Source organism: Vombatus ursinus, unplaced genomic scaffold (genome assembly GCF_900497805.2).
Source record: "Vombatus ursinus unplaced genomic scaffold, bare-nosed wombat genome assembly UNPS02014818.1, whole genome shotgun sequence".
NCBI classification, from domain to species: domain Eukaryota; kingdom Metazoa; phylum Chordata; class Mammalia; order Diprotodontia; family Vombatidae; genus Vombatus; species Vombatus ursinus.
Window position 1 is genome coordinate 61,746,390 of NW_020954596.1, and position 27,573 is coordinate 61,773,962.

General features: G+C 37.8%; 1 protein-coding gene across 1 annotated transcript; it reads left to right on the forward strand.

Annotated features, from left to right (window-relative positions):
• Nucleotides 1–525: 525 nt before the first annotated feature.
• On the forward strand, nucleotides 526–21,163 carry PAICS (phosphoribosylaminoimidazole carboxylase and phosphoribosylaminoimidazolesuccinocarboxamide synthase). The gene is made up of 9 exons (XM_027836633.1): nucleotides 526–657; nucleotides 7,056–7,253; nucleotides 11,624–11,802; nucleotides 15,517–15,696; nucleotides 15,799–15,912; nucleotides 16,278–16,361; nucleotides 17,568–17,748; nucleotides 19,456–19,614; nucleotides 20,518–21,163. The coding sequence occupies exons 1-9, from the start codon at nucleotides 642–644 to the stop codon at nucleotides 20,682–20,684; spliced, it is 1,278 nt and encodes a 425-aa protein (XP_027692434.1). The 5' UTR covers nucleotides 526–641; the 3' UTR covers nucleotides 20,685–21,163.
• Nucleotides 21,164–27,573: the final 6,410 nt, after the last annotated feature.

The following is a 27,573-nucleotide window of genomic DNA, read 5'->3' on the forward strand; positions in this document are numbered from 1 at the left end:
CCCTCGCGCGCCAACTCCACCCGAGCCCGAAGCAGCTATTTCACTAGACAAACGGGAGAACGAAAACGCGGGCAGGAGGGAGGAGCCAAGGACAAGGAGGTGGGGCAAGACTGACTCCGATCCCTAAGCACCGCGCCGCGGTTTCTAATGGCCCAGCAGAAAGCATAGCTGCTAACTAACTTTAGCCTAAGGGCTGCTGCGTGCGCCCACGCCCTCAGTTCCTTCCGGCGGAGCCCTGTACAAACCCATAATAAAACTTCCCGGGACCTAAGGGCTCGAGGAGTGGGAGGGTGCGCGCGTGCGACCCTAGAGGAGGGGCTGGCAACCTTCTTTTCCGGAAAAGCGACAAAACGTGGTGACGGACGTGAGGGAGGGAGGGGATGCCAAGGCTTCTGCGCGTGCGCGGCGGGAAGCCGCGGCCTATCCCGCCCCCTGAATCTCTCCGGGGCGGGGCGGGTCTTTTTCTTGTCGGAACGTTCTGGTCCGGGTTGGCGGGAGAGCTAGCGCGTGGTGGCAGGGGAGGAGTTTCCGCTGCCTCCAGACCCGCCCCTCGGGCCAGCCAACCAGCCTGCTATCTCTAACCTCGTTTCTCTCCTCCTCAGGTTCCTGTCTTCCCGTTAGCCACCGCCACAACGAGAGAAATGGCGACCGCCGAAGGTGAGTGACCCCCGCCAGGGCCACGTGCGCCCAGTTGGGCTGGGGGGGTCGTCCTGCGTTCTGGCGGAGGAGCGCGCCAGGCAGTCTCTTTGGGGGGGAGTATGAAGGGGGGTGGAAGGCCGGCGGCGTCCCCGCGGTAAACACGTGGTCGGACCCAGAGACGGGGGAGATCCGGGTCGATTCCCCCCTCCAACACCCAAAAATGACCTCCTGCGCCCAGCCCCCAGTGGGGAGAGCTGCCGCCCGGCGCCAAATGGGGGCTCGGGCGGGCTGATGGCCGAGGCAGCCCACCCACGGCTGGCAGACTACGTGCAGGGTGGACTGGACGGCGCCTCGGGAAGGAGGCGCCTGGCTTTGCGGGGCCGTGAAGAGACACCTTCGGGAGACGTCGGGGAAGGATGGGGAAAAAGCAGAAAACTCGGCAAACTTGATCGCATTAAAGGCAGTCCGTGCCAGCCAACCGTGCCATTTTCTGAAAAGCCCGAGAATCCTCCTGTTTTCTGTTTACATTCTGGTTTGTGTTCCCCTCAGTAAATCGAAGATCCAAAAAGTGGAGATTAAACCTTCCCTTTTTTGAGGTTCGGTTCTAACCACTGGGATTACACTAATTAGGAAAGACCGCTTAAAGTCAAATGTTACTCGTCTTTTTGTAACATTCTGGAATCTGAAATCACCCAAACAATATTACTTAGAGACACCTGCTGCATTTGTAAGTGTAGAAAGAGCTAGCCCCGGGGACCCTATGTCAAATAGTGTAACTGGAGTTGGTTTATGGGTTCTGGAAGGGTCGCAGAAGGAAGTTCACCATTGAAAAGTCAGAGGTAACAGAATGGGCATCACATTCTCAACTGAAGGGAATTAAATAATTTAACCAATATTTAATATCATAGATAGTACTTTAAGTTTTTATTGAATACTTTATATATACCCAACAATGTAGTCAATTCTTTTCAAAAGTCAAGGAACCCTGATTGAAAAGAAATAAGAGCACAGAAACAACCTAGAAACTAGATACATTATACTTCACTACTCTGAGTTTGGGGAAGGGAAAGAAGCTTTAGTCCACATCGAGAGTTCTTAAGACTGTTTGAGCATCAAGAAGTTTGTGGACTCCTTTTCAGAATGATGTTTTTAAGTACATAAAGCAAAATACACAGCCTTACAAAGGAAAATAGTTATCACATATTTTAAAATCTCAGGTAGAAGAATCCAGCCAAGTCTTGGAAAAAGTGGGATTTTTATGTTAGCATAAAGATAGAGATGAAAGAATCTGCCTCAGTCTAATTTTTGTTTTTTCAGTCAGGCCTCTTACACCTTTTTCCCTGAACCTCTCTTGGCATCCCTTGGTCTATTACCACCAGAAAGAAGAAAAAGGAGTGAATTGGCTAATTCAGCCTGGTACTTTGTTCCGTTTGCCTAGCAGCCTTCATCTTGCTTTAGGTCATGTAGGCAAGATTAATTTTCAGTTGCATAGGTCTAAAGCCTCAGGAATCAAAATATCCAAGATAAATAAGTCAGGAGATCTTGATTAAGTCCAAATGATGCAGTTTAGGGTTGCTGAGAACCCTGAAGTGTCAGGGTGTAGGGCTGTGTCTGCCTGGAATAAATTCACACATTCAAACCATCTTCCAGTCAAAGTGGCAAGGTTTATCATAACACCTATAGTGCAGGTGAGATTCTTAGGGAATCTGAAACTTAACAGGGGTGAGACTGATGCTCACATTTAAAAAGAACTGTGAAAGGGTCTGTATGGATTAAAGAGTGGTTTAAGGTCTGGGGTGGGACAGGTGCCACAATGAAAGGACTGTCAAGCTAATTCAGTGATCTAGGTGGGCTAGGACAGTGATCTGGGCTACTGAAACAGATGGGAAAATTCAGGGACTGGGTTGCTTTCAAAGACAAGGGTTCCTGATACCATCACTAAGTAGGTATATGACTTTGGACAGGTCAGTTCTCAGAGCCTGAGTTTCTCCCGGGTATGAAATGGAAACAATAAAACCTGTACCATCTACTTCACAGAATTGTTCTCAGGGAAGTGCTTTGCTATGGTAAGCATTGTGTTATGTGAGTAATTATTAATTGTAGCAAAACATGAAGTCAAAAGTTTCCATTAAGAAATATAATTTCTACAAGTGGACCAAAATACTTATTGGCTATTTAGTGATTATTGTCGAAAGTGCTAGACTTGGGTTCAGCATCTGCCTCAGCCACTTACTAGCTGCAGTGTCCATGGACAAATCATTTCATTTTTCTGACCCTGTATCTTGTTTCAAATGGGGAGGAAGCAAGCATTTATTAAATACCTGTGATGTCCCAAATACTATACTAAGCTCTCTTGATCCTTAAAAACAACCCTGAGAGGTAGGTACTATTATCCCTATTTTACCTCTGGGTAAACAAACTGAATGACATTAAATGACTGAAGCTGGATTTGAACTTGGTCCTCCTGATTCCAGGCACAGCCTGTACTCTCTCCACTTACCTGGGGGTGGTTATGCCTGTAGTGCTTGCCTTACTAGGTTGATAAGAGAATCAAATGACAACAATGTATAAAATTTGTATAAAATAATACAACTCGTTAGTGACTGGAACTAGAGCCAATTATATAGATTCTGGCCCCAAACTCTGGGTAATTGATCATTATTTAGAATCTAAAGTTGGAAGGTACACCAGAGATGCTAAGAGATTTGTGCTGTTTGTTGCCAAGCAGTCTGGAATGCTTCCATTTTTTAAGGTACCCTTTACTCTGGACAGTGCTAGAAATACTAATGATTCGTTCCTCTCCCATCCATCCATCCTGCACTACCATCCCCAGAGAAATCTTTCCGAAACCATGGGGTCATTGCCCTGTTCAAAAATTTTCCATGGCTTTTCAGTACCTGTAATAACAGCTAATATTTGTATTGTTTTAAGACTTCCAAAGCATTTTACATGTATTATCCTATTTAATACTCCTAACTATTCTGTGAGATAGATGCTGCTATTGACCTCATTTAAGCTAATAAGTAAATATCGTAAGTAGGATTCTAACTCCTAGTCCTTCACTCTTTTTAGTGCCTCTCAATCTTGTCCTATTAGTGAAGGCCTCTCATGGTGCTCTTGATCTATCCAGATTTGTTGGGGTAAGGAAATTGTGACAATTTTATTAACCAAACTGACTCCATCTTGTGACTCAATTCTGGATTTAGCTTAGTGCCCTTTCTATTCGATTATGGAAATTGTGAGAAAACTATTGCATTGTTTGAACCTAGCTAGCTGTGCATCCCTAGGAAGCTGGTCCACCTCTTATCTGTTTCTTGGATAGCCATAACTAAGGACCTAGGTTATGCTGACCAGAAACCCAGTAAGATCCGAAAATTGATGCAAGGAGTTTTCTCACAGTTCCATGTTTCATGTGTTATTTGAAAACTGACCCATACTGGAGAGGGGAGGACCTCTTTTTCTGATTTCAGGAAATTATACTTTTTTGCTCTCTTCCCAACTCAGAAAGCCCCTAATTTTTCCTTCACTTAGAATGATCTTAACTGATCTTTTATCCTAGATTATGTCTCTTTTAAATGCATAAAAATCTGTCTCCCTCTATAGCCAGGGTCCATTACCAACCTGTGGAGGCCTGGTCGCAATTTGTTATGCAGTTGATATACATTGTTCAATAGAAGGGTATGCTCAGAAGCTCAAATCTTTGTTTCCTCAGTTATTTCAGATTTCACCCATCTTGAGAAGAAGGGGGTGGGTACAACACCTGAAGGTTCATTTCTAGATTAGCAGATAAATCAAAACCAGTGCCTTCATGTTATTTCCCTATTCTTATTCTATTCCATGCTTGGCTTTCTCTTTATAATATCCTTCTCAAGATCCGCTTTTGCATCTGACCTTTCAAGTTCCACCTGTCCTGTGCCCATTGTGGCAGACCCTTAAAACCTAAGTTGTCCGAACTTCTTAGTTGAGGTTGCTTATTTTCCATCAGTAGCTCTGCTTGATTTCCACACTGACCTTTTACCCAGGATGAGCTGTTCACTTGAAATCTCCACTTTATGGTTAACTCAATTTTTGATACCTAACACTTCCAACTCCCTCAGTTGTCTCTCCCATCTGATTAGAAGGCTGGAGGGTTAAAGCCTTCCTTATTTGTATCCCTAGCACTTAGCATAGTGGCTGGCACATAGTTTATTGAATTGAATATGTGCTTTGGTTTAGAGGACAGGGCCCAGAGTGGGAAGAGAACTGAGCAAAGGAATCGCATTTGCAGTATTCACATTGAATTGCCCAAACATAAGAGTCTGGCTAGCTTTTCTTAGACTGAAATACAATTAAAAAAAAAAAAGAAATAAAAGAGTTGTCTAATGCATATTGTATATATGAACATGAATATGCTATATATAAAATTAAGATGAGGGAGAAAGAAACAGGCTACTTAGATAGCAGGTATGTGGGGGAGGTTTTGGTTAGTAGACTTTACAATGGTTATGAAAAATTCCTGTTTTAACCACTGGTCCTTGGCAGAGATCCATCCATTGGTTTCTACTGTATGGCCTAGAACAGGCTGCTAAAATACTTTTATTCATCAGCATCTGGTTAGCAAACAAACATACTCTTAGGACTGGAGATAGGACTAGAGCAATTGAAAAATATATGTATGAACCCTATCTCTGGGCAGAGGTAGGAGGTCTGGAAATGTTGCCTGTTGCACATATTTTCAGACTTTTTTTGATACAATGATTAGTTAAAATGCTGATTTTTTTTCCTTGGGAAAAAAAAAAGCCCTTTTTAAAAAATACTGTTTGTTTTACAGGGTGACAGTCTAGGAGGGGGAAGGAAACTGGGGAAGCTGTGGTAATGGAAAAAAACCAGAAGACATCAATAAAAACTTACTGTTAAAAAAGAGATGCATAAGTTTACAAAAGGATTCTTTTCAATGGAAGCCCTTCCAGGTCCAATGACCATAGAGAATCAAGTAAACTTTTGTAGAGGAATTGAGTAGGAATATAACACATTTCTGAAATTAATCATGTAAAGTAATAGAACATCTTCTATTTATATCACCTTCCTAGTAAAGCCCTCTCTGATCTCCAAGAAGTCAACTTTGACCTCTGAACCTCCCCATGCAACAGAGCAAAAGTAGGATACGCTTTTTTTAGAGATGAGAGCATTATAAGATGCTTTATAATTTTATAAAATTAAATTTTAAGTTATTATTTAAATTATTTAAATTTAATGCTTTATAAAGCATTATAAGTTTATTGATAAAAGCTGGTGCTTGCATATGCATAATTTAAAAGAGCTCTTGAGCTCAGTGATCTAAATTGGGAACACATTACAGAAATATATAAACTGATAAATGATTATTATAAAAACATTGAGGTGAGAAGATTGAAACTTTATTTTTGAGAAAGTTTCGGGGAATTAGTAGGAATTTGAGGTGAAAAATAAGTATAAATTTTAGGATGTGGTAATCAGCAGGAGAAAGACTTTCTGCATCTTTTTTAAATTTGGGTCCCAGTAAGCAGCAACAAGTGACTGCTGCTGTGGATGAGGAATCACATGTTTGAAGGTTACCACTCAGTTCAACATGTATTTATAAGGATCTAGTTTTCCTGATAAATAGGGAATGAATTTAGCTTTTAAAATTAGTAATCAGAAAATGACTAGTTCTGGCACATTATTGATCTGCAAATAAATTCATTCCTTCAGTAGCATTTCTACCAGTTTCATGCCAATTCTGTTCTCTTCCAGTGACTGTTAAATTGAATTTTTGGTTATGTGCCAGACCACATTCTTGTAATCATTACCTTGTTGAGCTATCTCTAGAGTTGAATTGTTGTTCAGAATTTGTTCTAGTCCGGTAATTTGGCTTTAACCAAAACACAAGTCTATTATATAATAAAGTAGGAATTTATGTGGTTGCAGATTAAATAATTTAAGCAACATAATCTACATGAGAACAAAGTTTAGCAGGTCCTACCAACCCAGAAAGTCTTTAAATATTGGCCCATAAGGCAACCACGTTTCTATAATATGCAAACCGATGTGAATATGGGGAGGTTTATCTCTAAGAAGACTTGCTTTTTGGTGATGAGTTTAAAAAAAAAAAATTATACCATCTGCTAAGGCATAGAGGAATTCTGATCAGCCTTAAGAGAGGGAATGCCCATGTCAGAACACCCATATATCCTTTAAAATATTAAAATAAATTTCTTACTCTGTCTTACCTACTGTAAATTAAATGAAAACTTTTTTCTTTGTATCTCACAATTTTAAAAAGTTATAGTATTTATTAACCTTTGCACACCATATGTGTTCAAATACATTAATATGTGTATCTGTCACCAAAATTTAGGACACTTTTTCCTACTTAATGTTTTCAAATATTCTTAGATATTTCTTTTTTATTTCCCCAGTACTGAAGATTGGTAAGAAGCTCTATGAGGGTAAAACAAAAGAAGTCTATGAGTTGTTGGATAGTCCTGGAAAAGTCCTCTTGCAGTCTAAAGACCAGATTACAGCAGGCAATGCAGCTAGAAAAAATCACCTGGATGGAAAAGCTGCAATCTCAAACAAAATTACCAGCTGTATTTTCGAGTTGTTACAGGAAGCAGGTAAATGCCCCTTTTTTTCCCTCTAATGTATTTCTTCATTTGTTTTTTCCACTGTGGATAATTAGGCTAATCTCTTGAGTGATCCAGGATCTAAGTGAGGAGGCCATGTAGCTTTCTTTTCGATTGATGCAATCAACACTAGCATTGTAGCAACTGAATGACTTCACCATCTCTAGGAAATTCTGCTTCCATTTGGACTTAGTCCAAGACATCTTCCACATCAGTGGTGAACATCGATGTTGAGCATATATATCCTGCTTTATGTCTTTGATATTAATAATCAGAAGATCATTGAACAAAGTTACCTTTGGGCTTATATTGTGGAAACATGTTACGAAAATGGTAGGGTGGTAAAGATTTAGGACAAAGAGTATCTCTTTATTGGGTTGCATACCCATTTGGGAACAGACTCCTCTTCTTCCATCCTTAAAGTGATTGGTTGTATTTTAAACACCTCTGCTCAGACCCAGCTAAATAGAACACCACTGGACTGAATTCATTTTAGATTAAATTCTTTGTAAAGTTCTCTAGTTGGATGGAGTAACAGTCCAATATTTCCTCTGATCATCTGCCCTGCCCTTGTGATGACTAATGTTGATAGACTTAACCCTTCTCAGCAGTGCAAGGATCTAAGACATCTCCAAAGGTCTCATGATGGAAAATGCTATCCACATCTAAAGAAAGAACTATGGAGCTTGAATGTAGATCAAAGCATACTATTTGCTATTTTTTTTCTTCTGTTGTGTTTTGCTTTGTTTTCTCTTTCTTGTGGTTCCTCCTATTGGTTCTAATTCTTCCTTACAACATCACTAATGTGAAAATATGTTTAATAGGAATGTATATGTATAGCCTATATCACATTGCAAACTGTCTTGGAAAGGGAGGTGGGGGGGGAGAAAAATAAAAATTTAAAACTCAAAATCTTTTGGAAGTGATTGTTAATAAATCAAATTAATAAAAAATATATACAAAATAAATACAAAGCAAAAAAAAAAAAAAGTAAAATGGGCCAAATGGAAAAGGAGGTACAAAATCTAATAGAAGGAAACAGTTTGTTAAAAATTAGAATTGGGCAAGTGAAAGCTAATGACTCTGAGATATCAAAAATAGTCAAACAGAAACAAAAGAATGAAAAAATAGAAGAAAACGTAAAATACCTCATTGGTAAAAACAACTTACCTGGAAAATAGATCCAGGAGAGACAATTTAAAAATTATCAGTCTATCTGAAAACTGTGATGAAAAAAAGAGCCTGGACAGCATCTTTCACTAAATCATCAAGGAAAACTGCCCTGAAGTCCTAGAACCAGAAGGTAAAATAATCCTCGAAAGAATCCACCAGTCACCTCCTGAAAGAGATCCCAAATTGAAAATGCCAAGGAATATTGCAGCCAAATTCCAAAATTACCAGAGAAAATACTGCAGGCAGCCAGAAACAATTTAAATATCATCAAACCATAGGATTACACATGACCTCGTAGCTTCTATATTAAAAGATCAGAGTATGTGGAATGTGATATTCATAAGGCAAAGGAGCTTGGATTACAACCAAGGATCAACTACCCATTAAGCATAATCTTTCAGAGGAGGAGGTGATAATTCAACGAAATGGGGGACTTCCAAACCTTCCTGATGAAAAGACCAGAGCTCAACAGAAAATTTGATCTTCAAATGTAAGTCTCAAGAGAGACATAAAAAGGTAAACAGAAAAGAAAAAAACATGTTATTAATAAGAGCAAATTGTTTACATCCCTACAAGGGAAGGTGACACTTGTAACTCTTGAACTGCATTGTTATGACATTTAAAAGGGATATAGATAGACAGAGGGTGTGGGTATAATTTTACTTTCATGTGATGATAAAAAATCTAATTAAGTGGTGAAAAGAAATTGTACTGAGAGAAGAGGAAAGGAGGATGCAGACAAGGGTAAATTATATCACGTGAAAAAACCTATTACCATAGAGGAAAAGAAGGGAGGGAGATAAGCATTGTTTGAATCTTTCTCATCAGATTGGGCTCAACGAGGGAATAACATAGTCAGACTTCTTAAGGAAAGAAAAGGGAGGGGGTGGATAGAAAGGGAGGAAGAAGTAAGGGTAAAGGGGATGAAAAGGGAGGGGGCTGATAGGAGAGAGAACAGACCTGAGGGAGGCAGTGGTCAAAAGCAAAACTCTAGTGAGGAGGGAAAGGGAGAAAGGAGAGGAAAGGTGGGAAATAGAATGGAGAGACACAGCTGGTAATCATAATTGTGAATGAGATGAACTCTCCCATAAAATGGAAGTGGATAGCAGAATGGATTAAGAATCATAATCCTACAATATACTGTTTAAAAACCTGAAAAGACTTGTGTGAACTGATGCTGAGTGAAATGAGCAGAACCAGGAGAACAATACGTGGTAACGGCCGCATTGTGCAATGACTGACTTTGATAGATTTAGCTCTTCTCAGCCATGCAGAGATCTTAGACAACTCCGGAAAATGCTATCCACATCCAGAGAGAGAATTTTGGAATCTGAATGCATATGGAAACATACTATTTGCTCTCTTTTTATTTTTTGTTGGTTTGTTTGTTCTTTCTCATAGTTCCTCCCATTAGTTCTAATTCTTCTTTACATCATGACTAATGTGAAAATGTTTAATATGAATGTGTAAGTAGAGCCTGTATCAGATTGCACAATATTTTGGGGAGGGGGGAAGAGAGGGAGGGTGAGAAAATTGAAAACTCAAAATCTTACAGAAGTAAATATTAAAAACTACAAATTAATTATTTTTTTAAAAAAAGAATCTTCATTTCTGTCACTGTAACATTTCTAATCCTTGTAGTTGTTTGCAAACCACAAAGAGTTGGTACAGTTTGTGCCTTTTTCATTTAACCTGTGATCTTATAATTTTCTGAACTGTAGATTGAGGCATTCCAACATCTCATCCTACTTTATATGTTCATGCTGTTCAGTTAATGAAATTTTGGTTCTAACTTACCAAAAGGGGAACACTGTCTGTTCTTTTTTGTACTGGCAGTGTTTCCATCTGAAATATTCTTTTGTCTATTTTGTTAAGGATTCTTTAAAGATAGTAAGACTGCTATTAGGTTTTTACAGCAGTACACCACATCCATATCCACATGTAGTGATAGGCAAATGCAGGCTGACTAGTTTAACAGTGTGTTAAAATCCTCTGCTACCTCCTACTTAGTGCATTAATTGATTTTGGCTTGAATTAAATGAAACCTAGCATTTTGTAATTCCATTGAATTGAAAATTGAATTATTCAGACTCAAATTAATGATTACCCTCTTGTATTTCGTAAAGATTTTTCTAGGATTCTTTGTATTTTTCATACTTGGTGGTATTAGTTGAATTATGGTATTCTATTACATTAATGTACTTTAATATGTTTTAACCATTCTGCTGTTGTTAGACACTTAAGTGGCCCCCAGTAATTACAAATAATGCTCCTGTGAAAGTTTTTGAATGCATAGCTCCTTTGGTTTTTTTTAAATCACATTTTTAGAGAACATCCCCTCATACTGCAAACAAGGAAACTCAGGCATAGGGAAGTGAAATGATTTGCCCAAGTTATCATTCTGATCTACCTAGATAGCACAAGACCAAAAATTCTACTGCCATCTTTGGAAACCTTTTTTTTTTTTTTTCCCCCCAAATCACGTTTGTTTCTTTACAAAAGAGGGCTCAATTTTGGGTAGCTGAGGTGGAGTGAGCATATCCAAAACTGACTGCAAAATAAACAAAGGGTTCAGTGATTTCAACTCCTGGTTGAGGAAACTACTTATTACCAGTTTGGGGTTAGCATCTGCTCAACAACTGAAAGTGTTAGAGGTTCCTGAATTTTCAACAGATTTAAGTGGTTCACCCAGAACCACACAGCTATTATTTGTTAGAGGCTGAACATGCTGAGTTCAAGTCTTTCTGACTCTGAAACAAGTTCTGTCTCCACTACAGCAGTCTGCCTTTTTTAAAACATAAGAATCACACACTCCGTCAGTCACTCACTATTTTTCTCATTCATTTCATGTATAATTGATAGAATCTTGATTCCAGAATTCTGGTAATATACTTCTCCCTTTTAAGAAGTCGACAGCTGAAGTTAGGATCCTGAGTATAAGCTGTCAGACATGGTAGATATATCTATTATGCTTCACCCTTTTCCTTTGTTATAAGGGAAAGGTTCTTTGGGGGCTAGAGGGATTATTGGGAAGGGACTGTGATAAAGATGTCATTAAAATATTTACAAAACACTGCTGCAGATTAGTTGTGGAGGTTTAGTGAGGACAATTGTGTTTTTGGTTTAAACAAATATTCTTTGGATTAATGTTAACTAGAATTCTGAAACTTTATTTACTTCATTCCTAGGAATCAAAACTGCTTTCACCAAAAAATGTGGTGAGACAGCTTTCATTGCACCTCAGTGTGAAATGATTCCAATTGAATGGGTATGTAGAAGAATTGCAACTGGTTCTTTTCTCAAAAGAAATCCTGGTGTCAAAGAAGGATACAAGTTCTACCCACCTAAAGTGGAGTTGTTTTTCAAGGTAATTATTATCTTTGCCAGTATGAAAAGATTATTTCCGTAAACTTGAATTGTATTGAAATTCTAGTCTTGCTTTGAGGGGAATTTTAAATCACTTTACTTTGGGTGTGTACTATGAACATTGGTGATGAGTCGATTTTTTTTAATACAAGTTTTAAGCAAACTTGCTTTGGAAAGTGTTGACAAATAAAGTAAACATTTAATTTAAAATAGTAAGTCTATCATTGATCAGAATATTTGGAGATAGCCAAAAGAAAGAAAGAAAACTGTCAGCTTTCCCGTTACCTGTTATGAACAAAAATTATTACATTGATATCCTAGGAATTAGTGTTTTCTTAGAAAGTTTTCTTTTCCCTTTTAGCACTTACGGTAGACTTTATCAACTGGAGCAAACCAGCTTCTAACTTGTGAAAGGCCTGAGCCAAACAGAGCAGGCTAGAGGCGGGACAGTCAGGAATAAAACAAACGTTTAATGAGGGAAACAACTTGCAAGTAAAGTCCACTTTCCTAAGAAGGAGGGGGCTCACCTGCTTATGACAGGAGTAGAGTTTTTAAACATGAAAACCACAAACGGCTCGATCACAACACAGGCATTCTTGGGTCTTTTGTGTGAACAGGCTTCAAGTTGATAGAGTCATTGAGCTTTGTAGTTGGTCAGCAGGGCATTATAAATCCAACTACAACAATTTTGTTATTCCCTTTTAATGAATCTTTGGTTTTTGGGAGGAACTCTAGTACCTCTTTATTTAGAATATCATATTTATATCATGTAAAATATATTCCCATGATATTTAAAATATAACCATACAATGTCCATTTTCTGAAATTAAAAACAAGGTTATCATGAAGGAAAAGTTGGTTCCATGCTTATGTTAATTCAGGGTCTGTAAAGTCGTTGATTATAATTCTCTTGCTGTATTTGCTATACTGAACGAAGAGGGGCTCTTTATGCTCTTTGATATTCTGAATTTGAAATCTCTTTGAAGTTGTTTAGGCTTTTGTGAAATTCTCAAGATCAAAAGGGGGTCAGATAAACTTTGACCTATCTTGTAGGTAGGTATGTTATAGGTAAAAGTGAAAATGCTTAGTTCAGTTGAATGCAATTTAATAAACACTTTATTAAGCCCTACTATGTGCAAGCCACTATCATAGGCTCTTGGGACGGTTAAACAGTCCCTGCTAAGAGTATATTTGTCAGTTATGGGGTAGAAGATTAGGCATGCAAGTTGAGGAACACTAGAAACTAGAAGAATCAGGAATGTCTTTATTTAAATTTGCACCTGAACTAAGCCTTGAATGAAGCAAGCAGAGGGTTTGAGGAGAAGTAGACATGAGGTCTGTGCAGATGGGAGGAACGACTTACGCACAGCCAGACAAGCAGGAGGGGAAATGCTAAGTTCAGGGAATGGCATGTAGTTCTTTTTAAATGCAAGATGCAGTACATGTGCAGAAGAATAGGAAAGAAGTCTGAAAAGGTCGGCTGGAGCCATCTTTGATGTCATGCCAAAGATTTTGTATTGTGTTTTACTTGCTGTAGGGAAGCAATGAAACTTCTTGAATAGAGGAGTAGCATAGTCATACTTGTGCTTTTGGGAAAGTTTTCAGGAACCTCCCTGGAGGATAGATTGGTGAGGGATGTGGGGAGAAACTGGAACCAGAGAGGTCAGTTTGGAGGCTGTTATAGTAGTTGAGGTGAGAGCTGTACCAGGACAGTGGCTAGGTAAGTAGAGAAAAGTAAGCAGATGCTAGAGATGTTGTGGAGGTAGAATCAACAATACTTGGCAAATTTTTGGATATGGGTGGTGAGGGAGAATGAAGAGTCAAAGATGATTCCAAGGTTTTGAACCTGGGTCACCCAGTAGTGATTAAGTGACTCCAGAACTCTGTCTTGGCCCTTTTTCTTCCTCTGTACTGTTTCCAGTGAATTCATTGATCATCTCTATGCAGCTAGCTCTCAGATCTACATCTCCAGCTGCCTTTTGGCTGTCTGAAACTAGATGTCCCATAGACAACTTAAAACTCAACACCCCCAAAACTGAACACATTATCTTTCCCCCAAACCTCCTCCCCTCTTTCGAGATCCCTATTACTGTCAAGAGAACTATCATCTTCCCATTCACCATAGGTGTTAGCCTTGACTCCTTGTTCTCTCAATCCTATATCCAGTCTGTTACCACATCTTTCAGTTTTACCTTTGTAACATCTTTCAAAAATGCCCCCTTCTCTCCTGATATTGCCATTATCCTAATGCAAGGTCTCATCTCCTGATGCCTGGTCTGTTGAATTAAGCTGCTGACTGGTCTCCCTGCATGAAGTCTCCCCCAATCCAGTCCATCCTTTACGCAGTAATCAAATTGATCTTTGTAAAACACAGATCTTATCCTGTCACCCACCTGTTAAATAAACTTTAGTGTCTCTCTGTCATGTCCAGGATCAAATACAAGATCCTCTGGTGTTCAAAGCCTTCATAACAACCTCCCCTGCCTGACCCCTCTGTGTTTCTTTTCAGTCTTAAGCCCATCATGTACTTTGATCTAGTAGCACTGGCGGACTCCGTGGTCCTTGAGCAAGACATACCATCTCAGGGACAGTTAGGTGTCCCAGTGGATAGAGCACCTGCCCTGGAGTCAGGAGACCTGAGTTCAAATCCGCCCTCAGACACTTGATACTCACTAGCTGTGTGACCTTGGGCAAGTCACTTAACCCTGATTGCCTTGAGAGGGGGAAAAAAAAAAAGACATACCATCTCCCAACTCCGTGAATTTTCACTGGCTATCTCCATTCATAGAATGTTCACCCTCTTAATCTTGGCCTCCTGGCTTCCCTGACTTCCTTCAAGTCCCAACTAAAATTCCACCTTCTATAGAAAACTTTCCCCATGTTGCCTCTCCTGTTAGAATGTGAGCTCCTATTAGAGCATGGATTGATTTTTTAAAATGTTTTTATTCCTACACTTAGCACAGTGCCTGGCACATAATAGTAAATGCTTAATAAATATTGACTGACTGATGGAATAAGAGATGGTGCTCTCAACAGGATAGGGGGGAGCGGTAGTATAATAAAATTACTGTCTAAATCAGATATTAGTAATTTATTTCATATGGAGTACTGACTCATGTTTCAAACCTAACTGGTTTGTTTTTAAATACCTACGGAAAGCAGCATTAAAAAAATAAAAACTAAAGTGGGAAAATGTAAATTTGTACTTTACAAAAAGTTATTCTAGCAAAAGGGAAAATAAATTGTTTATATTAGGATTTAATTTTCATATGCATTTAAAAATTTTATAAATGACAACCTTAAAGAACTAAATCTTACATCAGCTTTTATTTACTTTTTTTAGTTAATTGATTTTTAGTTTTCAACATTCACTTCCACAAGCTTTTGAATTTTAAATGTTCTCGTTGTCCCTCTCGCTTCCCTCCCCAAGACCTCGTGCAATCTGATACAAACTCTACGTATACATTCCTATTAAACATATTTTCACATTAGCCATGTTGTAAAGAAGAATTAGAACGAATAGAAGTAACCACAAGAAAGAAAAAACAAAACAGAAGGGGAAAAAAAAGAGCAGATAGTATGCTTCGATCTGCATTCAAACTCTGTAGTTCTTTCTCTGGATATGGACAGCATTTTCCATCATTACATCAGCTTTTATTAAAATTTGGGAAAAATTCTGATTTAAATCCTTCAAAAATTTGTGCTTTATTCACAGGATGATGCCAGCAATGATCCACAGTGGTCTGAAGAACAAGTTATTGCTGCAAAATGGTGTTTTGCTGGACTTAACATAGGTCAGACTGAAGTGGATATCATGAGTCATTCCACACAGGCTATTTTTGAAATACTGGAGAAATCCTGGTTACCTCAGAACTGTACACTGGTTGACATGAAGGTACAAACAAATGGAGACTTTAAATAAAAATTTGAAAATTTGCAAGTAATGAGAAATATCTGTAGTATCTTAGGTGGTTTCTCTTATTTTTTTTTTCTATAGATTGAATTTGGTGTTGATGTAACTACAAAAGAAATTGTTCTTGCTGATGTTATTGATAATGATTCCTGGAGGCTCTGGCCATCTGGTGATAGAACCCAACAGAAAGACAAACAGGTAATTTTTTTTTTATTATTTTTTTTTTATATCAGTTTAGTAGACAGAGAAGATAGAAATGGAAAAACTAATACAACCAAAAGTATAATTTGGTTAAAATTTCTTGGTCATTAATGGGTTTGGGTTCAATCTGAAAAAGAAATAAATTAATACATTAGTGAATGCTTCTAACAGTCCACTTTCCTGTCTTCCCCTCTCCTCATGAGCCTAGTTACTGTTATTCCATGACAGAAATATGTATGGAAATTTTAAAATTCAAATAAAAACAGTAGATCTCTGGCCAAGTTGTGGTTGTGCCTTGTGGAAACTTTGGGAAGCTTTTCATGGGGAAAATGATTCTAAACTTTCTGGTTCTGGATTTTTAGTCATACCGGGACCTTAAAGAAGTGACTCCTGAAGGCCTCCAGATGGTGAAGAAAAACTTTGAATGGGTTGCAGAAAGAGTAGAGGTAATCCTTTTGTATAATAAGCCACAAGTAATGCTTTTGTGTTTACTTTCTAGAAGTTTCTCTTAAAAAACTTTTTTAAGAAACCTATAGATTTTCTTGGTGAGAATTTTGAGAAGCTTGGGGGGAAAGCATCCTAAAGTTTGACCCACTTTTAATATAAGCAATCTGTGACTATTCCCATATCCTTTCTAGAACATCATTCATATGTTGGTATGTATTCCAATATCGTGGTATGGTTCCATGTCTTAGGAAGTTCAATATACCAAGCAGAGTTTGATTTTTGGCTAAAGATCTCAAAAGTATTGTTTCCTGGTGTGTTGTGGCGGCACTGTCTCAAAGAATTTAGAGTCAGACCACTCTGATTCAAGCACAGGCATTTATTGAGATTGACGCCTCTCCTAAAGCAAGCAGGCTAAGTTCCAAGAGGGACCAGCAGCTTCAGATAAAGCAAGATGGATTTTTATAGGGTAAAGAAGCAGTTATACAACAGAAGTTATGAATATTAAAAAGACAGGAGGGATTTATTAAAGGATTAGGTAATGGGGAAGGATCCTTTCTATGGTTCAGTGGTCAGACATCCTGATGGTGCTGTTTTCTGATTGGCCAGCTATTGTGGTTCTGTCTAGTCAAGATGGAGAGTCAGCTATTGTAGGCCTGTCTTGGGCTGAATGGATGATGTGATTGTGGTTCAGTACAACAACACACTTGTTCAAAAATTTGAATTGGATCTGGGGACAGTGGTTAGGTAGGAGTAGTGACTGTATTGAGTCTGGGGGCCCATAGTGTGGTTAAAGCCAGATTGTGTGGTTAAATCAGGACATGCCTGCTGCTCAGTGGGGCCCGTAAGGAAGTTAGACTATTGGGGCTGGAGGCAGCTTTATTAGGATTCCATCAGTATCTCAGTTCATTGTTATGGTCAGTTTTCATTATACAGTGATGACAGTGTAGAAACTATAGATTGGTTTGGATTTCTAATGGTCCTCAGATTTATTCTGGAAATTGCTTTTTTGCATAAATTTATTTTAGATAGCTTTCTTGATATTTGCTTCTTACGCTTAAAAATGGACTGCCAAAAGGTAAAAAAAAAAAAAAAAATTGGATCTTTTGTGTACTTTAAATTATCATTCTGTTTAATATTATATCGTTTTTATTAATACCAACAGCTTGTACTCTATTGTGTTCTCACATCTATATTCTTCTCTTTAGTTGCTTCATAAAGTGGAAAGTCCATGCAGAGTTGTGGTATTGATGGGCTCTACTTCTGACCTTGGTCATTGTGAAAAAATTAAGAAGGCTTGTGGAAACTATGGAATTCCCTGTGAACTTCGAGTAACATCTGCCCATAAAGGACCAGATGAAACTCTAAAGATTAAAGCAGAGTATGAAGGTAAAATTCAAATAACTTATTAGATAAAACAACAGATACTAGAGTAGTTTGGGTATCGTTCATCACTTGACACAAAATTGTGTTTTCTACCAGTAATAAAGTTTTACTTTTTTGTTCCAGGGGGGCAAAGGTTAGAGGGGATTTTAGTGAGACTGTATGGTATTCTTAAATTTAAAGTGTTCTTTATTTATAGAGAGTAAACTAAAGGACAAGAGGTAGAATGTAGAGAAGAAAGCGTAACAAGGAGGGGAAAATAAAATTGATTTATGGATTAAGTAGAAGAGTGCCATACCTGTGGTCCTGTATCACAATCTTAATCTAAGCAGTACTTTACAGCATGTCTGTCTGCATCAATGTAAGACATGACAGTCTCAATTCCAGTCTTTCTCAGTGAAAAATCCCAATAGACTTTATTTTTGTCATCTATTTTAGCAAGAAAAAAGCCCCACTTTGTTTTTTGACTACAGCTGAAATGGTCTCTATCTTTTCTTAAATCCCCTTACTAATCAGCCTTTAGTGAAAAACAGGTAAGCTTTTTCCAGTAAGAAAATGTAAAAGGTAAAGAAGGAGTAGGATACATAGCTTTTGAACGGAGTCCTTAAATATCTCCTTTGGAGTTAACTTTTCCATTATTTTAATTGTGTTGTGCTAGATGGAGTCTGTGACATGACCAAATGCCCTTCTCAAGTCAGCATTGATTTCTTCTGGAAAAATGTGGAGAAAATGTGTTCCTTGTGGGCAGTTGTGGGAAACAAAGGAAGTTAAGGATTAAGAAGCTATATACATAAATAATATCAAGGCTTTCTGATTATTTTGACACTAAGTAAACCAGTTATTAAACTTGCTTTCAAGAAAGATCCTTAATCTCTGACATTCGTATGTCATGTAATGGGTTTACATCTCTGTTTACATTTGGGTTGAAGTGAGCCACTAGGCTCAAGTGGTAGCATTTCCTTAAACTAAGGAAATACAAATCCTGTGTGGTACACGTAAACTGGTGAGCTCCATGCTTCTGGGAGAAATTATCTCCAAGAGATCCAGAGTTTCCATTTCTTCTATAGTCCTCATTTCAGTCTTTTTGTTTTTGCATGGCAGTTGGGGTTAAATGACTTGCCCGGGATCACACAGCTAGTAAGTATCAAGTGGCTGAGGCAGGATTTGAATTCAGGGCCTTCTGACTTCAGAGTCTGTGCTCTATCCACTATGCCACCTAACTGCCCGTCAAAGTTGAGTCTTTTGAAGGACATTAATGATAATGAGCTTGAATTAACTCTTCTCTATCTTGGTCAGACCCCACCCAAACTCCTACTCAGGTTTGGGTGGAGATAAATTCTTTGAATTGATTGCCCAAGGCTGGGCAATTTGACATAATCGGAATTCATTAGAATAGGTCCAGCCCCTAATTACAATATTCATTCCCAATCAGAGTTGATTTTCCACATAAGAACACCCCTCTTCTAGGGCCACCTAAGCCTTGAGTCCACCACCATGAGGGTCTTTGGCAGTCGAGAGTGCCACTGACCTCTTTTATTAAAATATAAGCATTATTAATAAAATTACTAATTACCCAGAATCTATGTCTAAAGGTAGCCCAGATTTGCTCTATGTGATGTTGTGAAAGCTCAACATTAAGGCTTTGTTACTTTGGAGTAGTTTATTTTTTGTGGAATTTTTCAGTCTATAATTGTGAGCTCTTGTTTAATCCAGGAGATGGTGTTCCTACTGTGTTTGTGGCAGTAGCTGGCAGAAGCAATGGTTTGGGACCAGTAATGTCTGGTAACACTGCATATCCAGTAGTCAACTGTCCTCCCCTCACACCTGATTGGGGAGCTCAGGATGTATGGTCCTCACTTCGAATGCCTAGTGGTAAGAAGTACTGCAACACTGTTCTTTATGAAGCATTTTTATAATAGTAACCTTTAGTTTTAAAGAACAGATTTTGTTATTACATTAATCATAAGGTTAGTTTTTGTGTTTCTGTTAACTAAAAGACATTGTGACAAATTTCTTAAAAACTATTCTAGGAATAGTCAACTAGGAATTTGTGAAAATTAGTTATGTGGTGTGAACACATTAAATATAGTTGGTTTGGCAAGCAGATTATATAAAGATGTCATTTACTCTTGAGATCTTGAGTTCTCCAACCCGGGAAGGGTTCACTGTCTGTCAGAGATGTTTCTGCATAATTGGGAGGTCCGCAGAATCTCAGAGTTAGAAGGAACATCAGGTCATCTAATCCATTCCATTTCTGAATGTCAGTCCTTTCTTAAAACATCCCTGGACCAAATGATCTGTACATTCTCTTCCGGTTTGAGTGTAGTTGGGATTGGAGTTTTTTTGTTTTGTTTTGTTTTGTTTAGAAGCAGACTCCAAATCTGAGAGTTCCACTAAGCACAGGGATTCCAGCTTTTAGTACTGTAGTTACTAAACTATATAGTTAACTAAAATGGTTAATCAAAATAGCAGTGAGGCCTCAGTTGGCCAAGTCCTATTCATCTTAAATATTTTTTAACAAAGACTGATCTTAAAAAGAGCACAGCAGACTAAAGCTAGGCTCTGCATACCTGCCTTGTCAAATTAAAACAGATACTTCTCCCATATCTTAAGATGGTGGGTTGTAGGATCGTCTATTATTTTACTTCTGTTTAATAGATATGGTTAATAGGAGATTTAGATTAAATTTCTATAGAGTGAAAAAGTAGTTTCCTAAAAGAAATCTATTGTGTTACAGCTCAATTCCCTGATTTTTTTTTTTTTCTGTCCCTCCAGGTCTTGGCTGTTCAACTATACTTTCACCTGAGGGAGCAGCTCAATTTGTGGCACAGATATTTGGATTAAATAACCATTTAGTATGGGCTAAACTTCGAGGAAGCATATTAAATACATGGGTTTCCTTGAAGCAGGCAGATAAGAAAATCAGAGAATGCAGTTTATAAGAAGAATGCAGTGCATTTTTAAAAGTGGAAAACGAAAGGATTCTAATTTAGCTTCAAAAAGCATTACCAATCAGGCAACAGAAAAGATTATTCTAAACTAATCATAGAATAATACTAATAAAATTTCTTACTTGTTTGTGGTATGGTAGAACGTGTATGTATCTTCATCTTTAGTATGTATATTCCTTTATAAGTAGAGAAATTTTGTAATCCTGTCTGGAAAATATTCTTTTGGTCTGTTATCCAATGTCTAGCAATAGCCATGTTGTGTTATCAGTGACATGCTATTCATATCTTGAGATATAAGATAAAGTGTTATTTCCTATCACAGAGCTAAGCTCTCTAAAATTACTTGTAGACTTTGGAAACACCCTAAATGTATAAGGTTAAAGCAAAAATGTATCTTGGAAATGATGGTAAGAGCTATGATTTATCTCCTGTTTTACATTACAGTCAATTAAAATCTCTTATGTCCATAATTCCCAGTATTTTCCAGATTACTTATTTTATAATATATCTAATATGTCATTGAAAACTTGATAAGACTGTGGCCTTGACATATTCATATTTCTTGGACGGGTGGAAAAAGAAGACAGGGCTATAAAGAGAGCATGTAGAAGGATAAATAGCAGTGCCTCTATGTCCAAAAGCTGGGAAACTTGGAAAATGTGCTTTTGAAGTAGGTGTCAAGTTAATTCCTATTGGGTTTTCACCTACTGGCCCAAATGAGAGAATTGAAGACAAGTGCAATTATGTGACTTGATATTTTCACGATATTTTCTGATCATATAATATTTATTTTGCTAGTGCATTTTGCTTTAATTTTCCCTCCTCCTTTACAATTTTTTAATCTGTTGGCTTCAAAATTTGGCATTGGCTTCAAAACCATCTTCTGTTTTTTAACCTTAAGCCAGTTTCTCAAAACAATAGGTAAGCATTTATTAAGTATCTACTATGTGCTGCACATGGCTAGGTGCAGGACTACAAAGACCTTGCTGTCAAAGGAGTTTTCATTCCATGTACATGGGATAAGTTTCTACAGAGTAACAGTACAACATTGGGCAAGTATACTTGGCAAGACTTGACAGGCTGGTTTTTAAAAGTGGCATTAAAATTTCACGATCAAATCGTACTTTATCTAGTAGCTTAATACAGGCAGTATTATAAAGTGAAGGCCTGATCTAAATTTATCCCGTAGCAAGTATTAAAAAAGTTTGATTTCTTCTGTGGCTATCGTTACCCTTTCCTAGCTTCCAGTCTGGCCCATCTCTTCATTCTAGGCAAACTATTTAATCTTCTGTTATACTAAGAAAATCTCCATTAACTAGCCTTTCTATACCAGTGAATCCCTTTCTTTATGCTATCTTTTCTGCTTCAAACTAACCCCTCTACCTGGGAGGCTATTTTTTTTTAGCATCGTCAGTCTCTTCTGTAGCTTCTATCCCTCCACCAATAGTTTTAACTTGGAAGGAAAAAAACCTTTTGACTTTGACCCAGCCCCCTAACTGCTCTCCTTTCTTCTTTTCTGAGCCAAATTTCTCAAAGGAGTTAGCAGGTCATTGGATTTAAAGCTGGAGTGACCTTAGAGATTACCTAATCCATAATTTTTTTTATCATGTTATCTGGATCCTTCTGTGGTGTTTGACCCAGATGATAACTCTTTTAAGTTTTTGTCCTTTAGCTTTTATAAAACTCCACTTCCCTAGTTTTCTTCCTACTTAATTTGCCACTTCACTGAATCCTCTTTATCTTTCTGTTCCCTAAACGTGGGCATTTTACCCATGCTTGTTCTCAGTTCTTTCTTGTAACTCATTTTTTAATACTCCTTTAGAGGTCTCATCTGTTGCCAGTATTATTATATATCTGTTCCCAATATATCACCTCTATAAATGACTCCCAAATTGGTTTGTGCAAATGTTAATCTCAAATTCCCAAGCCTCTGCCGTCGCCTCAACTAAACCCCAGCTGTCCAAAGACTAACTTGTTCCCAACAGACAAGCTTATCCTTTGTTCCCTGTTCCTCTAATTCCTCACCATTCTTCCAGTTAGTGGCTTGAAACATTGGAGTTATATTTGACACCCCTCTTAACCACACCATGCTAGAGTCTGAAGTTCCCAGCTTTTGTTGTTTAATTACCCTTCTCCATGACATTCTCACCACCTTTAGAGTCTTGTTACATTGCATCAGGAGAAATATTGATACGTTTACTTGGTTCCCCATTTCTAAGCAGCCTCCCTTTATCCTGCACAACAGGTTTTTGAGTTTATTTTTTGGTGGGAAGAGTGGGACTGCTGGAGGAGTCTGGACCGGTGACTTCATCAGTACCACGTTCCCTCCACCAATGCTGAATAGGTACTGTTTCTACAACTTGGACATTGAAAGGTTAAATGGTCTCACTTGTAACCGTATCAGATGTAGAGCTGGAATCTAGGTGGTCCTGATTGAGACCAGCCCTTTCCACACTCTGTCTTTCCAACTAATAAATAAATTGAATAAACTTCCCTAAATGCCACTTTGAACATTTCAATGCTAAAAATAAACTCTTCTAGTAAGATACAGTCCACTGATCCCAAATTCATCTTCATAAGCTTTAGACAAATTATAAATGTTCCTTGAGTTTTTCCTGCCTTTGTGTCTTCACTTCCTATACCCCCTCCCTCCCCTCCCCATGTACATACATCCTCTGAGACACATCTCAAACTCCAGTGCTCTGCAGCTTGACTGCCCCAGCCGGAAGTGAACCTGTGCACCTGAACTATACAGGTTTATTATCTACTATTCAGATAGTACTTATCGTATATGACTTTATATACTTGTCTTTCAAGGTCTTATCTCACCACAGAGATAAGGTCTTTGAACATTAAGGCTGTCTCATTGCTTTGTACCTAGTAAGCATTTAATCTTTATTTGTTAGACTTTAAGCTGTAATATAATAGTCTAGAACCAAAAGACCCAGCCTCCAAATCTAGCACCACTGTTGAGTAGCTAGGTGACCTCTCAGCTTCAGCTTCCAGCTGTGAAATGGGAGTCATAAATTATCTTTCTTCACATGGTAAGGAAAGTGCTTTCTAAATTGCAAACTGCTATATATATGCGATATTCACATTGCAATCATTTCACTCATATTTTACTGGAAATGTCACTTCTTTTCCCGAAAGTATTGAGAAATTTTCTCTACACAGTCAGTACAATTTGGAAATTCTTGTATCAAATACTTTGAAAATGTCTGAACTGGGTAAGATTCATGTGGCTTGAAAATTGACTAAACTCTGAATGTTAATCTTTGTCCCTACATGGGTGCCGCTTGTCATACATATAGCTTTAGTAGCTTCATGCCTTAAGGAAATTATTCAAGAATAGTTTACCCTTACAGGTGGCTTGAAGATCACTGAGTTTATAAATTTAACTTCACTGGTATGTTAGTAGATAAATCTCTGGGCCTAGAGTCAAAGACCTGAACTCAAATTCTGCCTCAGAAATTACCTTAGACAACTTACTTAATTGTTCTCTCCTTCAGTTTCCTCAACTATAAAATGGGTATAATTATAGCACCTACTTCCCCCATTGGTTGTGAAGATTAAAAGATAATATTTATAAAGTGCTTAGCATAGTGAATGAGGCATAATAGGCACTTAATAAAACCTTCCTCTTTTCTTCGCTCTTTACTTTGCATTATTTTTTTATTTTGATTTATCAACAATCACTTCCATAAGCTTTTGAGTTTTAAATTTTTCTCCCCCTCCTCCACCTCTCTCCCCAAGATGATGCACAAGCTGATATAGGCTCTACTTACATGTTCATATTAAGCATATTTTCACATTAGTCATGTTGTAAGGAAGAATTAGAACCAATAGAAGGAACCACAAGAAAGAGGAAACGAAACAGAAGAAAAAAAAAAGCAGTAGTATGCTTCAATCTGCATTCAAACTCCATAGTCTCCTCCCTTTTATTCCTGCTTTCCTTTTCTGTGGAAATCGTATAGAGCCCAGAAATAAAAATATCAACTTTGCGTAGGTCACTTTCAAAAGATGGGCCAATCCTCCTTGCTGCCTAAGGGAGGATGTGACATTTCTTCTAAAATGGCAACAGCATTTCTAAGTTTGCTGGATGTTCATCATGTCCTTAGCCAAACTCTAGTCCACTCTACAGTCTTAACTTGTGAACTTAAGTGAAGCACAAAGCAAAATACAGCCCCAAACAGGAAAGATGAATGCTAGGCACTTGCATTTTCTTGGGTCCAAAGAGAAACAAAACTCTATCCACTGGAAATGTAAACTACACAGATAGAAAATAAGGGTATTTCCAAGAGAATCTGTTTCAAAGGATGCTTCCCAGATAGTGCTTTTTTCCACCACAGAATTAAGATAAAAACTCTACTGGGTATTTTGCACACATAATGCAATTATAGCTTAGAGAAGTTAATACAAATTATTTCACTGACTCTCAACTGCTTAAAATCAGGGATTCTTAACCTTTTTTGTGCCATGGACTCCTTTGGTAGCCTAGTGAAGCCCTCAATAATGTCTTTAAATGGGTAAAATACACAGAATTACAAAGAAAACCATTTATCTTGAAATACTTTAACCTGGCATGATGTTACAGACTGAGGTTGGCAAATCTCTTAAATATGAAAGTTCTACATGGTAGTGGGCTATTCCAATCAGGCATCCTTGCCAAATTCAGCATTAACGTTAACATGGAGAGCCTCCAAAAGAGGGGTTGGGATACCTGGCTGCCTAAAAAGGTCTGAGCCTGCCCAGGTCTAAGACAGGTCAATTCTTCCCCCTGTCAGTTAGTGGTGGAATTAGGCCAATGAAAGCCCTTGGTCTTCTAGCCTAAGAAGATTCCTAGCTTTAAAAAAAAAAAATGTTTAAAAATTTACTAAATAATTAATTTTGCTTAAGAAAAAAAAAATTTTTCCTTTTTATTTTAGCCTACTAATGGTACTAAGAAGTATGGTTTTCATATGTGGTTTTCATATCCCACTTCTAAGTTGCAGTGATATCTGCTTAAAGTCTGGTCTGCTCAGAACCTTATCCTTCAAGTTCTTTTTTTCATGGACCAGCCTAAGCAGAAGGATATGCAAATTAAGTTGACAAGAAGGAAACAAGCATTAAGAGCCTACTATGTGTCAGGCTCTGTGCTAAGTGCTGTGCAAATTTTATCCTATTTAATCTTTTGTGTATTTTTTAAATTTTTATTTAATTTTATTATTTTTTTTTTTTTGGTTAGACAATGGGGTTAAGTGACTTGTCCAGGGTCACAGAGCTATGAAGTATCAAGTGTCTGAGGCCGGATTTGAACTTGGGTCCTGATTCCAGGGCCAGTGCTGTATCTACTGTGCCACCTATTTAATCTTCACTACAGTCTTGAGAAGTAAGTGTTACTATTATACCCATTTTACAATTGAGGAAACTGAGGCAGACAGAAGTTAAGTGATTTGTCCAGGATCCAGATGCTATTAAGTCTACAGCTGTATTTGAACTGAGGTTTAACTGAATCCAGGCCTAGAGATCGATCCTCTGTGCCACTTGGCTTCCTCTAATAAAATAAAAGGAAAACATAAAATTTATATGTTTTCATGTCACCTTATTTATACTTTAATCATCTGTGAAGGACTAGTTAATCCCCTTGGATTTTTATTTTTTCTTAGGTATTTTAATATTTTTTGCTGGCCAGTTGCTTTCTTCCATAGCAGGCTTCATAAATTTTACTTACCTTAAACTCTTAGGCAGTTGTCTTTGATCCAGCACATCTGAGCCTAGGGAGAGATAGAACTGATAAGTATTTACTAAATTATTGCACTAAAGTATTAGCATGAATTTCTGCCATTATCTGTACATGGAGACACTATTTGATATTACTGCAGGAACAACCAATGCCCTATCAAAGATAACAATGACTAAATCATGACAGTTTTCCTTTTACATTGTAAAAGCAGTTATTGTGTATGGTATTTTCCTTGTTCTGTTTACCATACCTTGCTTCATAGAATTTTTCTTATGGCACAGTAATATTATATTTGCATATCACAGATTGTTTATCTATTCTCCAATCGATCAACATTTACTTTGTTTTTAGTTTCAGTTTTTTGGTACTGCAAAAGGTGCTACTATAAATTTCTTGGTTTATACAGGACCTTTCTTTCTTTCTTTGAAGAATATGCCTAGCTTAATTACTATATACATATATATGATATATATTATTATTATTATTTTTAGGCAGTTGGGGTTAAGTGACTTGCCCAGGGTCACGTGTCAAGTGTTTGGTCTGAGGCTAGATTTGAACTCAAGTCCTCCTGACTTCAGGGCCAGTGCTCTATCCACTTTGCCACCTACCTGCCCCTCTATATTTTTTTTTTCAAGAATAGTTGAACCAGGGGCAGCTAAGTGGCACAGTGGATAGAGCATCAGCCTGGGAGTCAGGAGAACCTGAGTTCAAATGCGGCCTCAGACACATACTAGCTGTGTGACTGGGGGCAAGTGACTTAACCCCAATTGCCTCACAAAAAAAAAAAAAAATAGTTGAACCAATTCATGGAATCATCACAATGATGGAAGCTGGTTTTTACGGATAGTATAGAGCTTCTCCTTAATTCTTTTTTAAAAGGCTGATCAAAGTTTATTATTTTCTGTTGAGTATAATATAAAGTTACTGAGCCTGCTAGAAAGCACATGGGTGATTTGATAGTTTGTTTTTTTTTAAAGTGTGGTTTCTTGTTTGAGTGTTTTGTTTTTCTTTAATTTTTTTAATTAAACAGTTTCTTAATTTTTAGTTTTCAACGTTCACTTCCATAAGATTTTGAGTTTTAAATTTTTTCCCCCTTTCTCTCCTTCCCTCTCCCCAAGACAGCGTGCAAACTGATATAGGCTCTACTTATATGTTCGT